Source organism: Euprymna scolopes, chromosome 16, assembly GCF_053919585.1.
Source record: "Euprymna scolopes isolate OS-2025 chromosome 16, ASM5391958v1, whole genome shotgun sequence".
Classification (NCBI taxonomy): domain Eukaryota; kingdom Metazoa; phylum Mollusca; class Cephalopoda; order Sepiida; family Sepiolidae; genus Euprymna; species Euprymna scolopes.
In genome coordinates, this window is record NC_136497.1 from 136,301,473 (window position 1) to 136,319,726 (window position 18,254).

The 18,254-nt window shown below is 33.3% G+C and overlaps 1 protein-coding gene and 1 long non-coding RNA gene across 4 annotated transcripts in view; one reads left to right on the forward strand and one right to left on the reverse strand.

The window, feature by feature from the left end:
* LOC145296114 (glucosaminyl-phosphatidylinositol-acyltransferase PIGW-like) overlaps positions 1 to 11,026 on the reverse strand; it is a 51,819-nt gene extending 40,793 nt beyond the window's left edge. Inside the window, exon 1 of one of the 3 annotated variants that reach the window (XM_080142256.1) lies at positions 10,669 to 11,026. In XM_080142256.1, coding sequence (XP_079998382.1) covers positions 10,669 to 10,838 — 170 coding nt within the window. In that variant the 5' untranslated portion in view covers positions 10,839 to 11,026. Of the gene's footprint in view, positions 1 to 344; positions 483 to 2,379; positions 2,474 to 10,668 lie in introns of those variants that run through there. The other 2 variants (XM_080142257.1, XM_080142258.1) reach the window with 2 other exon arrangements.
* A 465-nt stretch (positions 11,027 to 11,491) lies between these two features.
* LOC145296116 (uncharacterized) overlaps positions 11,492 to 18,254 on the forward strand; it is a 111,486-nt gene continuing 104,723 nt past the window's right edge. Inside the window, exon 1 of the long non-coding RNA XR_013869967.1 lies at positions 11,492 to 11,730. This is a non-coding gene — a long non-coding RNA (uncharacterized LOC145296116). The remainder of the gene's footprint in view (positions 11,731 to 18,254) is intronic.

Below are 18,254 nucleotides of genomic sequence, written 5' to 3' on the forward strand. Positions count from 1 at the left end.
CATAAGAAGGAACAACAAAATCAATTATCTGTACGATCGTTTCGGAAAACAATGCTTTTTATTGTGGTATACATCAAGTTACGTACAATAATTACATATAGTTTTTTAATAAGCAAGGTCTCCTCGTCAGCAAATTTTGAAGGGTTTTTATTGAATTTAAAAGACACCATAAATAAACCTAGCATTAAAAGTAAGGCAGATGAATCTGAAAAAATTGAAATAAAAGGTCTGGATTTAAAATTTATAAGAAAATTAATATGGGTTAGAGATAGAAATAAGTAGAGAAAAATATAGATTTGAATTTACATTATAAGTTTGCTTTAAAAATATATAGAGATATTTACCTTTTAATTTTTCGCTTTTTGAAATCAGGAACTATGGTTAAAATACTCATTTAGATGTTTGCTATAGCTTTTTATCTTATTGAATGATGAATTTTAAAATATATATATATATATATAAATAAACAAACTGCCATTAGCGTATTAAGCAACGCTCTTTGTGTAAACAAATCAAGCGGAGGCATTTGGACAATGTCAAAACATCGTTAATTCATTACCTACACAGCATCAGCTGTATAGCATAATAGTGAGAAGCCTTGACTATCATTTGGGCGGTCGGGTTTCAATCCTGGCTTGATGCAGTTGCCTGTGTAGCAGCACTTATGAGCTGTGAAACAGCGAAACAGTACTGTATGTGGATGACATATATATAAGTCACTTTATGTGTGTGCGAGTTCCTTCCTTATAGGTTCCCAAATGGCTGAGCATATCTTTTGCAGATTTCACACAAAGCTAATTTATATGTCTGGCAGTGTTCTTAGATAGGTGTTGTACAGAAATTCCTCCGATAAGTATCGAAAATTAAAATAATCCGATCCTAAAAGCAGGTTTTTTTTTATAGATAAAAAAAGAATTTTTACAAAAGAATTTTTATACATTACACCGGCAAGAGAGATAATAAAATCTCAAAGTATTTGTTCTTATAAAAAACAGAATTATTGACATCTGGAAGAATAGGACAGTGGTAGAGTATTCGACTACGGATCGCATGATCCTGTGTTCAAGTTCAACCTCACCATTTTATTTTTAATTTTTTCTTGTTAATGAGTTCAATTTACGATATGAGAAGTACCATTTAAAATCGCCGCAAACCATTTTTTTCTTTTATATATTTTAAAACTAAACATTAATCAGAACTGACTTTTCCAGGGCATTCATCGTCAAGCCCAAATATCAGCTGACGTAATATTGCAAACAGACGGAATTTGATGAACCACATTATCATTCTTATCTTTTTTTTTTTTTAGCGAATTCTATAATAATACATATGCAATCTGCATAAATTAAAATATCATGTTTAAACGTATTGTATGACCAAGCAATGCTAGGCGTCCAGCTCATATATATATATATATATATATATATATACTAGCTGGCAGTTTCCTAGTTGTGCCTGGTCAGTACCAGATTGGTGACCATTTGGGAATACTAGGTGCTGTATGTAGGAAGATATCAACATGTCCCTGTAAGATATGCAAAAATCTAACATGGTCATCTCTCCCAATCAGACTACAGCATAGAACGATAAAATTGTCGCCTTAGAAAAGACGACATGATTCCATTTCCATTTGATGAAAACAGGTTTTCTTTTTTTGTTGGAGACCATCTACTAAGTTGGTCAGTCGTGTACAAATCCTAAGAGCGATAGGAGTCTTCTATCATGTCTGAAAGTGACACAATATTCAACGAGCAAGATCGGAGATCCACCGCTGTATAACACATGCTCTCTACCAACCCAAGTTATGACAACAGGACCATTGCCAGCAACCTAAAACTGCAGCGCTGAATTGCCACGAATACCGGGGATGTTCCCAGGATGATGAAAACAAAGTTTCTGGCTACGGTTATGGTCTTTGGTGTGGTTTCAAGTGAGAGCCATATCATGCCACGTTACATCTTTGAAGTCAGCTTGAAAGTCAACACCAAAATATACTTGGATGTGCTGAAGAGTGTGGTGATCCCCTGCTGCAATAAGGTGTCTGTTGGCAGACTCTAGTTGTGGCCGCAGGACTCGGCACTGGCCCACAAGTCAAAAGAGACCCCGGTTTAGCTTCAGAAGGATTGCTACAACTTTGTACCCTTCTCTTACTGGCCGCCCTCCTCCCACAACCTGAACCCATTGGACTACTTCATTTGGTCATACATCGAGAACATCACCAACATGACCTCCCACATCACCAAAGCCAGCTTAATCACTGTCATCCGCTATAAAAAAAAAAAAGATTTCTAATACAATCTTTCTCGCTCTCTTCAACATAAAAATGCTACTAACGTTTTAAAATCAAGGTGGATTTGGAATTTTAATAATAATGTTCACCTCATCAGTGCCAGCAACCACAGCTCTCCAAATTGTAGCGTCATGGTAATCTCATGAAGACAAGTAAAGATAGTAGTTTCCCCCCCCATTGCTTTCCATCTTGATTCGGGGGGGGGGGGGCATCTCCTCCAGTTGGTTAAACCCACCACCACAACACCCCTACCCCCTTCCCCCAATGTAAACAGAATTTTTGTGAAATATTAAATGCTTCTTCCGCTCGGTTAATGTCGGCGCGTTATTTATGGAAAAACGGTTACTTAAACAGCAGAAGCACCTGTTAAAAACTATACGTTCTAAAATTGAATAGCGCCCCCCCCTCCAAAAAGAACGAAAAACTTGGTACTTGTGCAATTATTGAACTGTGCTGAAATAATGTTATTATTTCAAAAGCCATTCTTAACATGGGGAGAGGAGGGTGTTTTGTAACTAATCTATACTTTCAGTTCACAAATTAAAAAAAAAAAAAAAAATCGTAAAACGGTACTCTTGCATAATTTGACCCGAATTCTCGTGAATTCCCGTCAAGCATGGATCGGGCGAGACCAGCAATCATCAGTGTCAGCCGAGCGTTGTTCAAATGTTGAAACGCTAACTCGACTTTTTATTTTATTTATTTAATTTTTTTTCTGTTATGCTTTTAGTAATTTTTAAGGTGATATTAAGGGGGTGGGGTAACTTATTTTCTGATTAGTTATTTATTTATTATATTTTTTAATTGCATTTTACTTATTCATTATTTATTTATTATTTTTTGTTTTAATTGCATTTTTGGGAGTTTGATTAGCTAATGAAAAGCGCTATCTACATGGAAGCAGACGACATTCCAATTGGAAAAACCAACAAAAAAAAAGCTGATAAACATATTTTCAAACTCGCCAAACAGAAAAATAACAAGCAAGAAAATAAATCTATACATGTTAGAAAAAGAAATGAAAACATCGATGCTGACAATCTCATATTGTCAGGAGAAGAAATCGCTGCCCCCCCAAAAAAAAACAATGAGGTGCAACAATTTTTTTTTATTACATTTTCACCCCAAACAAGGCACATTTTCACTTTGTTGTAGGGGGAGGGGGCTACTATCAGGGACATAGGCATCAGGGGTACTGTGTAAGGAGTTGGGTAGCAAGCTGTCAGTTCACGTTACACTTGAACTTCTGCATGTCAGTACAGTTGGGGAAGCAGGGACCTGGAAGAAAATTCAAAAGTCTAGCTGTCCTGGGGAAGAAACTACTAAAATAGAAGGCTCTCTTACATCTAGGAATCTCTACTGTGTAGGGGTGGGATTTAGCTGCTTGTTGAGAGTATTTACGTCGAGGAGGGCACAAGTGCTTGCAGTTCGTCAGAGCATTCACCGTTAAAGTACTTGTAGAACAGGCAGAGGGATGCAAAGTTTCGTCGATTGGACAGAGGCTGAAATTTAGATGACAGTTCAGGACCTATCAGATTGGCGACTCTCTTTTGAACCTTGTCTAGGAGCGAGAGACTAGCAGCAGATGTACCAGCCCAAATGTGACAACAATACTCCATACATGGGCGAATGGTGGCTTTATAGAGGTACAGGATACTTTCAGGCATTAGTAGCTTTCTAGCAGAGTAGAGAGAACCCACCTTCTTTGCAGCGGTCCTGGCGATACTCTCAATGTAATTGTTCCAACTCATGTTTCATGTGAACGTTAGGCCAAGGAGTTTAAAAGATGTACTTTCAGATAAAGAGTCATTGGTCATTGCTATTAGTGGTAGAGAAGGTTTCTTGTAATTATTGAAGGAAACGAGTTTAGTCTTAGCAGCATTGAATGTGACCATCCATTTATGTCCCCATTCCACTACAGATCGGAGGTCATCCTCTAGTGTGTCTGCCATTTTGTTAGATACGTGTTCATTTGTTTTCCTGTCATGTCTGTTATAGAGCGTGGTGTAGTCAGCATATATACCCATCTCACAAACAATTTTGTCAGGGAGGTCATTTATAAATATTAGGAATAACAGGGGTCCAAGGATAGACCCCTGAGGCACTCTCGCATTTATATCATATTGTTTAGATGTACGACCGTCGAGGACAGCCTAGATTTTTCTCTTATCTAAGAAGGATTTAATTAAGTTATGTATTCTTCCAGGGATACTATATGATCTGATTTTCCTGAGAAGACCTTCATGCCATACCCTGTCAAAAGCCTTAGATATATCTAGAGCTACCGCTCTACCCTCCCCAGCTTTGTCCAGTAACTGACATATACGTTCTGAGATTACAGTTAGGATGTCTGCTGTGGAACGGGCTTGCCTAAATCCATATTGTTGGTCAGTCAAAAGTTTAGCATCTGTAAGGTGATGGACTAGAGCTTGGTTAATTATGGTCTCAAATATTTTGGCGAAAAGTGGGAGGAGGCTAATGGAGCGATAATTTACTGGGTCAGTTCTTTCGCCAGAATTCTTGAAAACTGGTACTACAGAAGCAGTTTTCCAGCAGGCAGCAAAGCAAGATTCATTAAGGCATTTGTTGTAAAGTTTGGAGAGAACTGGAGCCACTTCGGCGGCGCACATTTTTAATAGCACAGCAGGGATGAGATCGGGTTCACATGCTTTTGCGGTGTCAAGCTTTCTTATGATAACATAGGAATTGGTGATTTCCCATTATTTACTACACTGTTGTAAATTTTCCAGAAGTCGCGGGTTCCTAATTTCTGTGCTTCGATGCGTTTTTTAGTGGTTTCATTAAATTCTCTCTTAGCTGTCACTATTTCTTTCTTACAGTTATTTCTGGCTTCTATATACTTCTGCCTGTTTGAACTGGACTTATGTCGGTTAAATCTGCGGTACACATGCTGCCTTTGCACTATTGCAGTTGCACAAGTAGAGAGTGGGGCTTGCTATAAAATTTGCGAGTGGTAACAATTGCCGTTTTGAACCATTCAGTGGCCTCATTTGTGCAATGTTCAGCAGGAAGTGAAAAGATATTTTGCCATGGGGCGTCCCTAATGAGATTCCTGATGGCTTCCCAGTCAGCCTTTTTATAATATCTCGTTGTTTTGAGCAGTAGCTCTTCAGTTTTGGCTCTAAAGTTTTAAGGCTATTTCAACCATTACCACTGCATGATCGGCGTTCCCAAGTGGGCTGTGGGCATTAGTTACACAGTGATCAGGAACTGTGGTCAGAAACAGATCTAGAAGTGATGTGTATTGTTCATGCTGGTCTGGGAAACGGGTTGGAAATGTAACCATCTGTGATAGGGAATGAGATATAGAGAAGTTATGTGTTGTGGTACCAGCTGCGTTTGTGCGAGTAGAAAATCCAAGCCAGTTGCTGTGGTGAACATTGAAGTCACCAAATACATGCACTTGTGTGGAGGAAAGTGCTGTATCTATGCTGTCAGAGACTTTGTTTATTAGGGTACAGTCCTGGGTCGAGGGAGAACGGTAGAGAAAATAGAAGTAGCTAATGTTATGTTGCATGTTAAGTCTAAAGCACATAAAAGCTTGATCGTCCAATTCTAGTTTAGTTTCTCTAATCAAGGGGAGGGTGTTTTGAATATATACTTCAAGCCCGTGCATATGTCTGTCAGAGTCCTTACGGCAGAGTGGGAGATATCCAGGCATGTTAAAGTAGTTAGAGGGGATAGAGGAGTATAGGTTAGTCTCACTTAGTGCTAAGATATCCGGGGTGTTTGTTAGGAGAAATGCTTCAACATCATTTAAATTAGTTCTAAGTCCATGGATGTTCATAAATGCAAGCCTCAAGGGAGAAGGCGGGTTGGTTGGCAGGTGCAACAATTGTTTACTTAAAAAAAGATGGTGTGTAAAGGATGGTTTGTCCTGGAGATGTACAAATGGACAGTGCCATCAAAAGAACAAAACAACTTGTACTTGCACCTAACAATTATACGGTTAAAAAATCTTTTCTTGGAGAAAAAAAAAAAAAAAAAAAAACTTTCTATTGATAAATATTTTGGAAAAAAAAGAAAAATGAATCCTAAAATGAAATAAACATATTTTCATTTTTCAAGGTAGTTTTTTTTTTTTTTTTTTTTGTTCTTTTGATTATTTGCATTTTTTCCGGTTTGTTTTTGCTTTTTTGTGGGTTTGTATTACTGTACACATAGATTCGAAAAAGTTGTCAAAAAAACAAATATATAACAAATAAATGTTATCAAAGGCAAGATAAGTTACTTTTCTACCAAACTGGATATATTTTTCGTGTTTTTATTCAATGTAACATGTGCATTCAGCTCGAAAAACATACAGTGTTTACCGATGTATTGGAAAATTCAAAATGGCGCCCGACACTCTCTTTAACACGGTAAGTTCAGGAAAAGATGTTATAAATTAGGTACGTGAAAGAAAAATTCAAAGTTAACATATCTCAAAATGGAACAGCTCATCAGAAAGAGTATGCAGAGAGCATTCTAATGATACTTGAACCATCTCTGTAGGACAAATAATAAGAAAGTTACAACAATTCTAAAGCTGAAATTTGAGGCTAATTTTGGACAATCAAATCAATGGATTTCCTTAACAAAGTTGTGACCGCTATCAAGATTTTTCACAGTTATTTTGTCATAACTTTCTTATTTCTTGTCCGATTTCAAAAAAACAAATATCACTGGAGAGCTTATTGAATGGAGAACAAGAAAAAATATATTTTGAAAGTTTATTAATCAATTATTTACAAGATTAAGAGGTGAAGGGGGATGCTGGGGCGGAAGATACAGTCAATTTCTAAGGCAATATTACATCCCCGCATATGAAGTCTGATCAAATTAAATGATTTTTTTCTCTATGAATACTTTATCCCATGACGAGTACGTACGATGTATATTTTTTTAATATTTCCATTTTTTTTAATGCCATGAATAAACTGCAGAAGCACCGTTTTTTTATTTCTCATACAAACACCAATAAATATATTTTTTTTTACATTTCTCATGAACTCTTAGCATATAAATTAAAATTTCTTTAAGCATATAAATTAAAATTTCTTTTAAATTATTAAAACTTTTAGAATTTAAAGTTTGCAAAATGTGCATAATAAAAAATATATTTATGAAAGTTTTATTTTTAATTTTAAAAATAACTCTTGTATTTTTTTTTAATTGTAAATTGGTTTATTATAGAAAAAAAAGCAAAGTAACAAATGGACGGAAAAAAAAGCAGCTCGAAATGATAAAAGTTGACGTTTGATTTTGCCGGGGAGAAATGTTTTGGTTTAAAGAAATCAAAATAATTTAAATCCTAAAAGTTCATTATGCTGAAATAAATTTTAATAATTTATATGCTAAAAGAAATTTTATACTTTTAGCCAGCCGTAGTCTGGTGTTATTGCCGTCGGAAAATATTTGTAAACAAAGTGCATAGGTTAAAGATGACGTTAGTGAAATTTTGTAAATTTTCGTAACGGCTTCACATTTTAGGTAAACTCAAAACCAATGAAGGTAAAGTCATATAGGCTTCATATTTCGCAAAAATAAGGTTTAATATCTATATTAACGAATATATATAGTTTCAAAACTATTACAACTTACCTTCAGGTCGAATAATGATGACTTAAATGACACAAAACTTCACTTCAAAATTTTTTTGACTTCTACTGAACGTATGAAAATAATTCAAATACTTTTTTTTTAAATTATTTTTCTTCCTTTGAAGATTGTAATGCTGGGTATGGGGCAGCCAAACCAGCTGCCAACACTGCCCCGCTTTTTTATTGAAACCAACCGAGAGCTCTTTTTAGTATCCTCGCTGTTCCCTTAAGTGCAATTGTCTGAATCTCTTTTGCACTTGGTTCACCAGGAATATTAGTTAGGTAGGACTTCAGGTTCTTCTTCATAAGTCCTGTGGCACCTATGATAACTGGTATGATCGATATCTCCCTAAGATTCCAGTTTCTTTTTATATCATACATGAGACCTTGGTATTTGGTCTGTTTTTGTGTTTTTGTTTTTTTAAACGTGTGCTATGTCATCAGTATCCGTGCTGTGTAGTTTAGTTAACCCCACGGATACAGATGCTAAGCGCAAATCTATGACACATACCCCAGTGGAGTGCACAGAGTTTATGCTTACTCAAGTTACCAGTGCCACTTAACCCTCGCAAAAGCCTTGGCATTTTCACGTACCTATATAAATAATAAACTAGACAAAATACTGTTAGAAATTCGCTCATTATATGTTACCGTGACATAAGTTGACATATATTCGGTGTTTTTTAAATAGTATTTTATCTGGTTTATTATTTATAACACATTTTCCCAAACTTACCATGTTAAAGAGAGTGTCGAGCGCCATTTTGAATTTTTCATTACATCGGTAAACACTGCATGTTTTGCGAGCTGAATAAACATGTTACATTGAATAAAAACACAAAAAATGTATCCGGTTTGGTAGAAAAGTAACTTATCTTGCCTTTGATAATATTTGTTTTTTGACAACTTTTTCGAATCTATGTGTACAGTAATACAAATCCTTTTTTGTGTGTGTTTTTTTTTCAGTTCAGTTTTTTAGTCGACGCCTGTTACGTAGGCACCGCCAAAACTGGGGGGGGCAGGTCAGTACTTTTTGACGGACCGTCTTTTTAAAAATCTACCAAAAATCAGGTAAGTATCCGATCAATACGAAATTTTCAGCGATTATTAGGAGAAGAATGAACTTTATAACAGTGTACTTATTTTTCATAAACGATATTTATATATATATTTTTTTTTGCTTACAAAACCCCCCCTTGTTTTGAAGTGGGAACAAATATGCTTAAAATAATCATCTGAAACTGAACAAAACATATTGTGTTGTTGTAAGGGACAGAATTATAGATTAAAAAAAAAAAAAAAAAAAAAAATTGTTTGCATACCTTATTTTGACGTCTGAATATCAGAACTTCGATTGTGTTTAATTATCCCGCTTTTGAGTTTTGAAGTGTGAAATTCGGTGAATATGTTAAGTAAAATAATTAATTTAAGTTAAGCAAAACAAAAAAAAAAATTTTTTTATATTTATACGAAAAAAGCCATTTTAAAATTTTTGATAAATAAATTAACAATTTTTTTTTAGCGAGCCGAATAATGCATGACCATTATTAAACAGAGCATGCTTTGAATAATCGATACAAAAAAAAAAATTCGATAAATATTGTGCCCTTTGTGTTAAAAATAGCATCATTTTTTTCGATCTCGTTTGAAAACGTTTGCCGCCTTTCGACTACGGTGGACCAAACGCGCTGAAATAATTTTTTTTTATTCTGCTTTAAATTGCCCCCTCCCCCCATTTTGGGGAGCCTGGCCCCCACACACATACACATTAAAAACCAAACTCATACAAATGGTCACCCATCTGGTACTGGCCAGCCTCAGCTTAATAATACATTGAAATTTTCGTCACTGAAAAATAAGTTTTTTTGGCCTGTTTAGTCTTCCATAGTTTTCGTCTCATCGAAAGAAAACGTAAACAGAGTCGATCTGAACTCTTCGGCGACGCGAAATATCTGGTTACATATATGAATAAGTGGAATTATTTGAAATTCAGGTACTTATATTATAATATTTTTGCATATTCTCTTAGAAAATCATCCTTAATCTTAGTTAGACAATAAATGAATAAATAAATTATTTCAAAAACCCTTTTTTTTAAATATTTAAGTACGTTTTTTGTGCAAGACAAAAAATAACAATTGTTAACTTTTGGGGAAAATTTAACATTTAAAATTGAATTAAAAATAGTAGAAAAAGTTTTACATTATTCTGTTTTCTATATGATAATATTCAGGGTTTTATCTTTCTGGAAAAAAAAAGTTACTCAGAAATAATGGATTTTAATAAATGTAATTTAGTTTTAAAAAACAACAACAACTTGATTTTGCGGCCATTTTTGGCGGTGCCTACTGTTACGACACTCGGCTGGGGGTGGGCTGACACCGATGATTGCCGGTCTCCCGCTATTCATACTTAACGAGAATTCGGGTCAAATTATGCAAGAGTACCCGTAAAACTTTAATTTAACTTGAAAATACTATTTTAAAATAGCACAAGCACCAAAAATATAAAGGTATGATTTTGTAAACCGCTCGTGGAAACTTACTGACAGCATTATTAGCGTTCTAAATTATGAGATGAAAAATGAACGAATCTCTTAGTAAAAGAGAGTTGTCTCCCTCAGAACGATGACAAATTGTAAAACAGCGTCACTTTTGGAATATGACATCTTTGTTCCGTAACGAATACGTACATCATAAATATTTTATGTATTTTCTGCATTTTTGTTTTTAAAATATGTACACTTCTAGATAAGAACCTTAATTTTATACTCACGATGAAGAAGCTAAGTAAGGGGCGACTAAATAAAGGGAGTCTCTTAAGATGATGGTCGCCGGCAAAATCGACATTACAATCGACACTTCCAAAACACTAGTCCCGTTCGTTTGGCTAACAAACTCTTCTTGTTGGCGTCGGTAACTTAATGAAATATTTGGACTGGACATGATGAGAGGTTAAGGTTTCCTTTTTGTTTTCGTTTAAAATCTTAAATAAGTTAGTGTATATGAGAAAGTAACGAAAAAGGGTTATTTTCTCCCTCCATAACGAATTGGAGGAAAGACATGTTTTGGTTAGTGTGGAAACCGGATGTCGTTACGATGACACGTGATCGTATCAACATCCGGTCTGAACTAAACCGGACTCTAAACCGGGTTTGTTTTGTTTGGGTAGGGGTCTCTACTTTGGATGTTGAATAATAAAATTTTTTTAAAAATAAGGACTAGAAAATCAGCGTTAATCTGGCATGAAAACTGATCGGTTGATTGGCTGGAACTATTTTACACGGCAAATAAAACATATTCATTCCTTTATAAAACTCTTTCTGGCAATCATGAATAAAGACATATTCGTCTAAGGGACGTAACTCTACTTTTACTTCGATTAAATATATGAAAAAATGTAAAAAAAAAAAAATAAATAAGTAAAATTATCTATTATATTTACTTTTTTAATTTTTGTTACATTTGTTAAAGTATTTGAAAAAGCATTTTCCTTGTTTGAAAGAAAAAAAATGGTTTTATCAGCGCCCTAAATTAACGTTTGAAAAATGTAAAATTAGAGTTACGGCCCTTAGACCAACAGGTTGACTACGTCATTATTTTTGAATTTGTCATTATCATTAATGAAACTATTTTTGGTGAAATTTTACACTTTGCCCCAACACTGTTGAAAAAAAAAAGAAAAAAAAGTCGAATAGAAATCTTTTTCACGCACAAACTGGATACAGTTATGTTTACTAAAACGATCTCTTTTCAACTTCCGCTTTCTCTTTAGTGAAATTTTTTCTTTGACTGTACCGATAAAAAAGAAGTCTCTGCTGATTAAACTAGAATTTACGTAAGTATTCATTTTAAAAACTCTTCAAGGCGGACGTCTACGAGATTGCCCCCCCCGCCCACCCATTTCTAAATTCCACAATTTATATCCCCCTCTTGGTTAATTTCATTGATTACAAACTTAAATATCAGATAAAAAATTTTTTTTTTTTTTTTAATTTTATGACTTTTATCGTGTATGGAATCAGTTTAACGGTCACTAAATTAAACACCCATTTTGTGGCCATCATCAATAAAACAATAGCGACCCTCTCACGTGACCGGTGAATATTCCTGTTTAAAAAAAAAAAAGGTTATGAAGAGAATTTTCTTAGCCCTCTTCCCCCGTCTCTGCCTTGTCTATCTAAAAACGAGGTTATTTGAAGTCAAATTTTTCAGAAAAAAAGGCCAAAAAAATCCAAATTCAACAGCAAAGCCACATCTTTAAGATAAAAAAAAGGCCAAAAAATCCAAATTCAACAGCAAAGCCACATTTTTAAGATTAAAAAAGGCCAAAAAATCCAAATTCAACAGCAAAGCCACATTTTTAAGATAAAAAAGGCCAAAAAATCCAAATTCAACAGCAAAGCCACATTTTTAAGATTAAAAAAGGCCAAAAAATCCAAATTCAACAGCAAAGCCACATTTTTAAGATAAAAAAAAGGCCAAAAAATCCAAATTCAACAGCAAAGCCACATTTTTAAGATTAAAAAAGGCCAAAAAATCCAAATTCAACAGCAAAGCCACATTTTTAAGATTAAAAAAGGCCAAAAAATCCAAATTCAACAGCAAAGCCACATTTTTAAGATTAAAAAAGGCCAAAAAATCCAAGTTCAACAGCAAAGCCACATTTTTAAGATAAAAAAAGGCCAAAAAATCCAAATTCAACAGCAAAGCCACTTTTTTAAGATAAAAAAAGGCCAAAAAATCCAAATTCAACAGCAAAGCCACATTTTTAAGATTAAAAAAGGCCAAAAAATCCAAATTCAACAGCAAAGCCACATTTTTAAGATTAAAAAAGGCCAAAAAATCCAAATTCAACAGCAAAGCCACATTTTTAAGATAAAAAAAGGCCAAAAAATCCAAATTCAACAGCAAAGCCACATTTTTAAGATTAAAAAAGGCCAAAAAATCCAAATTCAACAGCAAAGCCACATTTTTAAGATTAAAAAAGGCCAAAAAATCCAAATTCAACAGCAAAGCCACATTTTTAAGATAAAAAAAGGCCTAAAAATCCAAATTCAACAGCAAAGCCACATTTTTAAGATTAAAAAAGGCCAAAAAATCCAAATTCAACAGCAAAGCCACATTTTTAAGATTAAAAAAGGCCAAAAAATCCAAATTCAACAGCAAAGCCACATTTTTAAGATTAAAAAAGGCCAAAAAATCCAAATTCAACAGCAAAGCCACATTTTTAAGATAAAAAAAGGCCTAAAAATCCAAATTCAACAGCAAAGCCACATTTTTAAGATTAAAAAAGGCCAAAAAATCCAAATTCAACAGCAAAGCCACATTTTTAAGATTAAAAAAGGCCAAAAAATCCAAATTCAACAGCAAAGCCACATTTTTAAGATAAAAAAAGGCCTAAAAATCCAAATTCAACAGCAAAGCCACATTTTTAAGATTAAAAAAGGCCAAAAAATCCAAATTCAACAGCAAAGCCACATTTTTAAGATTAAAAAAGGCCAAAAAATCCAAATTCAACAGCAAAGCCACATTTTTAAGATAAAAAAAGGCCAAAAAATCCAAATTCAACAGCAAAGCCACTTTTTTAAGATAAAAAAAAGGCCAAAACATCCAAATTCAACAGCAAAGCCACATTTTTAAGATAAAAAAAGGCCAAAAAATCCAAATTCAACAGCAAAGCCACATTTTTAAGATAAAAAAGGCCAAAAAATCCAAATTCAACAGCAAAGCCACATTTTTAAGATTAAAAAAGGCCAAAAAATCCAAATTCAACAGCAAAGCCACATTTTTAAGATTAAAAAAGGCCAAAAAATCCAAATTCAACAGCAAAGCCACATTTTTAAGATTAAAAAAGGCCAAAAAATCCAAATTCAACAGCAAAGCCACATTTTTAAGATTAAAAAAGGCCAAAAAATCCAAATTCAACAGCAAAGCCACATTTTTTAGATTAAAAAAGGCCAAAAAATCCAAATTCAACAGCAAAGCCACATTTTTAAGATTAAAAAAGGCCAAAAAATCCAAATTCAACAGCAAAGCCACATTTTTAAGATTAAAAAAGGCCAAAAAATCCAAATTCAACAGCAAAGCCACTTTTTTAAGATAAAAAAGGCCAAAAAATCCAAATTCAACAGCAAAGCCACATTTTTAAGATTAAAAAAAGGCCAAAAAATCCAAATTCAACAGCAACGCCACATTTTTAAGATAAAAAAAGGCCAAAAAATCCCAATTCAACAGCAAAGCCACATTTTTAAGATTAAAAAAGGCCAAAAAATCCAAATTCAACAGCAAAGCCACATTTTTAAGATAAAAAAAGGGCAAAAAATCCAAATTCAACAGCAAAGCCACATTTTTAAGATAAAAAAAGGCCAAAAAATCCAAATTCAACAGCAAAGCCACATTTTTAAGATTAAAAAAGGCTAAAAAATCCAAATTCAACAGCAAAGCCACATTTTTAAGATTAAAAAAGGGCAAAAAATCCAAATTCAACAGCAAAGCCACATTTTTAAGATAAAAAAAGGCCAAAAAATCCAAATTCAACAGCAAAGCCACTTTTTTAAGATTAAAAAAAGGCCAAAACATCCAAATTCAACAGCAAAGCCACATTTTTAAGATAAAAAAAGGCCAAAAAATCCAAATTCAACAGCAAAGCCACATTTTTAAGATAAAAAAAGGCCAAAAAATCCAAATTCAACAGCAAAGCCACATTTTTAAGATTAAAAAAGGCCAAAAAATCCAAATTCAACAGCAAAGCCACATTTTTAAGATTAAAAAAGGCCAAAAAATCCAAATTCAACAGCAAAGCCACATTTTTAAGATTAAAAAAGGCCAAAAAATCCAAATTCAACAGCAAAGCCACATTTTTAAGATTAAAAAAGGCCAAAAAATCCAAATTCAACAGCAAAGCCACATTTTTAAGATTAAAAAAGGCCAAAAAATCCAAATTCAACAGCAAAGCCACTTTTTTAAGATAAAAAAAGGCCAAAAAATCCAAATTCAACAGCAAAGCCACATTTTTAAGATTAAAAAAAGGCCAAAAAATCCAAATTCAACAGCAACGCCACATTTTTAAGATAAAAAAAGGCCAAAAAATCCCAATTCAACAGCAAAGCCACATTTTTAAGATTAAAAAAGGCCAAAAAATCCAAATTCAACAGCAAAGCCACATTTTTAAGATAAAAAAAGGGCAAAAAATCCAAATTCAACAGCAAAGCCACATTTTTAAGATAAAAAAAGGCCAAAAAATCCAAATTCAACAGCAAAGCCACATTTTTAAGATTAAAAAAGGCCAAAAAATCCAAATTCAACAGCCAAGCCACTTTTTTAAGATAAAAAAAGGCCAAAAAATCCAAATTCAACAGCAAAGCCACATTTTTAAGATTAAAAAAGGCCAAAAAATCCAAATTCAACAGCAAAGCCACATTTTTAAGATTAAAAAAGGCCAAAAAATCCAAATTCAACAGCAAAGCCACATTTTTAAGATAAAAAAGGCCAAAAAATCCAAATTCAACAGCAAAGCCACTTTTTTAAGATAAAAAAAGGCCAAAAAATCCAAATTCAACAGCAAAGCCACATTTTTAAGATTAAAAAAGGCCAAAAAATCCAAATTCAACAGCAAAGCCACATTTTTTAGATTAAAAAGCCAAAAAATCCAAATTCAACAGCAAACCCACATTTTTAAGATAAAAAAAAGGCCAAAAAATCCAAATTCAACAGCAAAGCCACATTTTTAAGATTAAAAAAAGGCCAAATTGAAAATTAAAGAAAAGTCGACTTTTAACAGTTTTTTCTGTATTAGTTTTGTCGTGTTTTCTAGGCAAAAACGGTACCGATGAAATTGAAATTGAAAAATATGCTTTGCCCCCTCCTCCAAGCATTTTAATTTAATAGGGAACGGTTTTATTTTTAATATTTAGGCAAATAATTTCATTACAATACATTCTACAGTTTGTATATTTTTAACGAACTTAGGAAAACTCGTCTCCGGAAAATTCGTCCCCTTTTGCTAGGTAGGAAAACTGGTCCCTTATTGAATAAATATCGATTGAAAACAAATTTTATAACCGTTCTTGAAGAAGATATTGTCTTTAAAAGAGAATACACACCGATAATATTTTTTTTAAATATTTTTACTTGTTTATTGTTGTTTTAAAAAAATTAAATTAATTTTTCTAAGTTTTTGTTTTCTCACTAGCTTTAAAAGTTTTTGGTCTTTCAACTTATTTTAAAGAGTTTATTTAGTTAAAAAAAAAAAAAAAAAGTAATATCGAGTGTTACTTATGAACAAAAAATGTCGGACATAAGAGGATCACGTCTTAGGAGGATAATTGCTCAAAAATAGAAAATTAAAGAAAATATTAAGGTAGATATAGTTTTAAAACGAGCCCCATCCCACTCCAAAAGAAAATAAATTTGTATATTTTTAGGTAATAATGCACATCCCATAATATTTTGAAAAATATTTTTACATGTTTATTGTTTTAAAAAAATTAAATTGATTTTTCGGTGCTAGTGCAGAGAGTGATCCGCGCTATTTTTTAAATCATATTTCCAAGTTTAATTAAAGTTTTATGATATGTTTTTTATTCAATTGTAAGGTTGAATTATAAAATAGGTACAAAACACCCTCCCCTTCCCATGTTAAGAATGGCTTTTTAAATAATAACGTTATTATTTACGTCCGGATCACTCTCTGCACTAGTACCGATTTTTCTAAGTTTTCGTTTTCTACCTACCTTTGTAAGTTTTTGGTGTTTAAACTTATTTTAAAGAGTTTATTTAGTTAAAAAGAAATAACAAGTAATGTCGCACTCAACGTTACTTAGTAAATAATTTTTAACAAAAAAATGTTCGAAAATTAAAGAAAATACTGAGGTAGATATAGTTTTAAAACGAGCCTTCCCCACCTCCAAAAGAAAATAAATTTGTATATTTTTAAGTACTGCACAAGGGCCCCCGAAATGACTTTTAAACGATACCCCCTCCCCATGTTAAGAATGGCTTTCAAAATAATAACGTTATTATTTCAACGCGATACCAAAATTACATAAGACCGTGTTTTCTTTTTTGTTTAAACTGAATTAATTCTTCTAAATAAAATAAATTCTTTCTTTGATAATACATGTTTTCTTTCTTTTATTTTTGTTTCGTAATGACACAAAAAGTGTTAAAACTAGAGTATTTTTTAATAAATATTTGGTTTCGTTTTTCGTATCTTGACTCCGTGATCAAGTTTACTTTTATAAGCAAGAGTTAAAAATAATTTTTTTTTAAATATTATGGGGGTGCATAGTCTCTTTTAAAGACAATATCTCCTTCAAGAACGGTAATAAAATGTGTTTTCAATCGATATTTATTCAATAAGGGACCAGTTTTCCTACCTAGCAAAAAGGGGGGGGGGGTTCCGGGTACGAGTTTTCCTGGGACGAGTTTTCCGGGCACCGTTTTGAATATAATGAACTACTTATGACCAAAGTTTCATTTCATTCGGAGAAAACACTAAGAAACGGGACCTAATTAGAGTTGGGGTCCGTTTTATTTGGGTCACCCTGTACCATGCAAACGGTAAAGTTGTGACGGCAACTGCACACCGAAATCTACAAAAAAATGTTTTTCTACGTGAACATGAGACGAGTAAGTGATACCGTATTTTGTAATTATTAATTATTCTGTACTTTCATCGAACAATTTAATGAGACAAAAATATATTGTAAATCTTGAATTTAATTTGGAAATACCATTAAAAATAGCACATTAAAAATGCATAAACACCAATGATTTTTTGTTTTTGTTTTTTACATAGGCGTCACCACTTATCAAGGCCGATAGGCCACTCAAGGATAAGCGTTAAAGAGTGTACAGTAGTCAAAAGGACAATATAGTAATCAATAGTAATGGAAGTTCGGTTAACTTAAGTGGAACGGCTCATCAGAAACTTGTTCACGTTGGACTTGAAGACAACCATATTATAGACAGCTGGAAAGCAGGAAAACGGAAGACAATTCCACAGGCGTGCAGTTCTAAGAAAGAAGCTTTGATCATGGAATCTACGTTTAGGTTTAGGCACAGATAAAGAGTGGGGGGAATTAGTGATAGTGTTTTCAGCTAGACGAGTGTTTCTTGTGAAAGTTTGGCGAGGGGGGGACCATAGATTGAAGCTCAGTCGAACGCTTTCCATGAAAATAACGATAAAGCAGAGACAAACTCGCAACATCTCTTCTGTGAGATAGAGGTTGCAGCGAAGAGAAAAGGACATCTCCCACCAGGCCACGATTATTTTTACTGTGCAATAATTTATATCAGTTTGAAATATACTAAACCTTTTTTCAAATTGTTAATGATCGTTTTGGTTAAAAAAAAAAA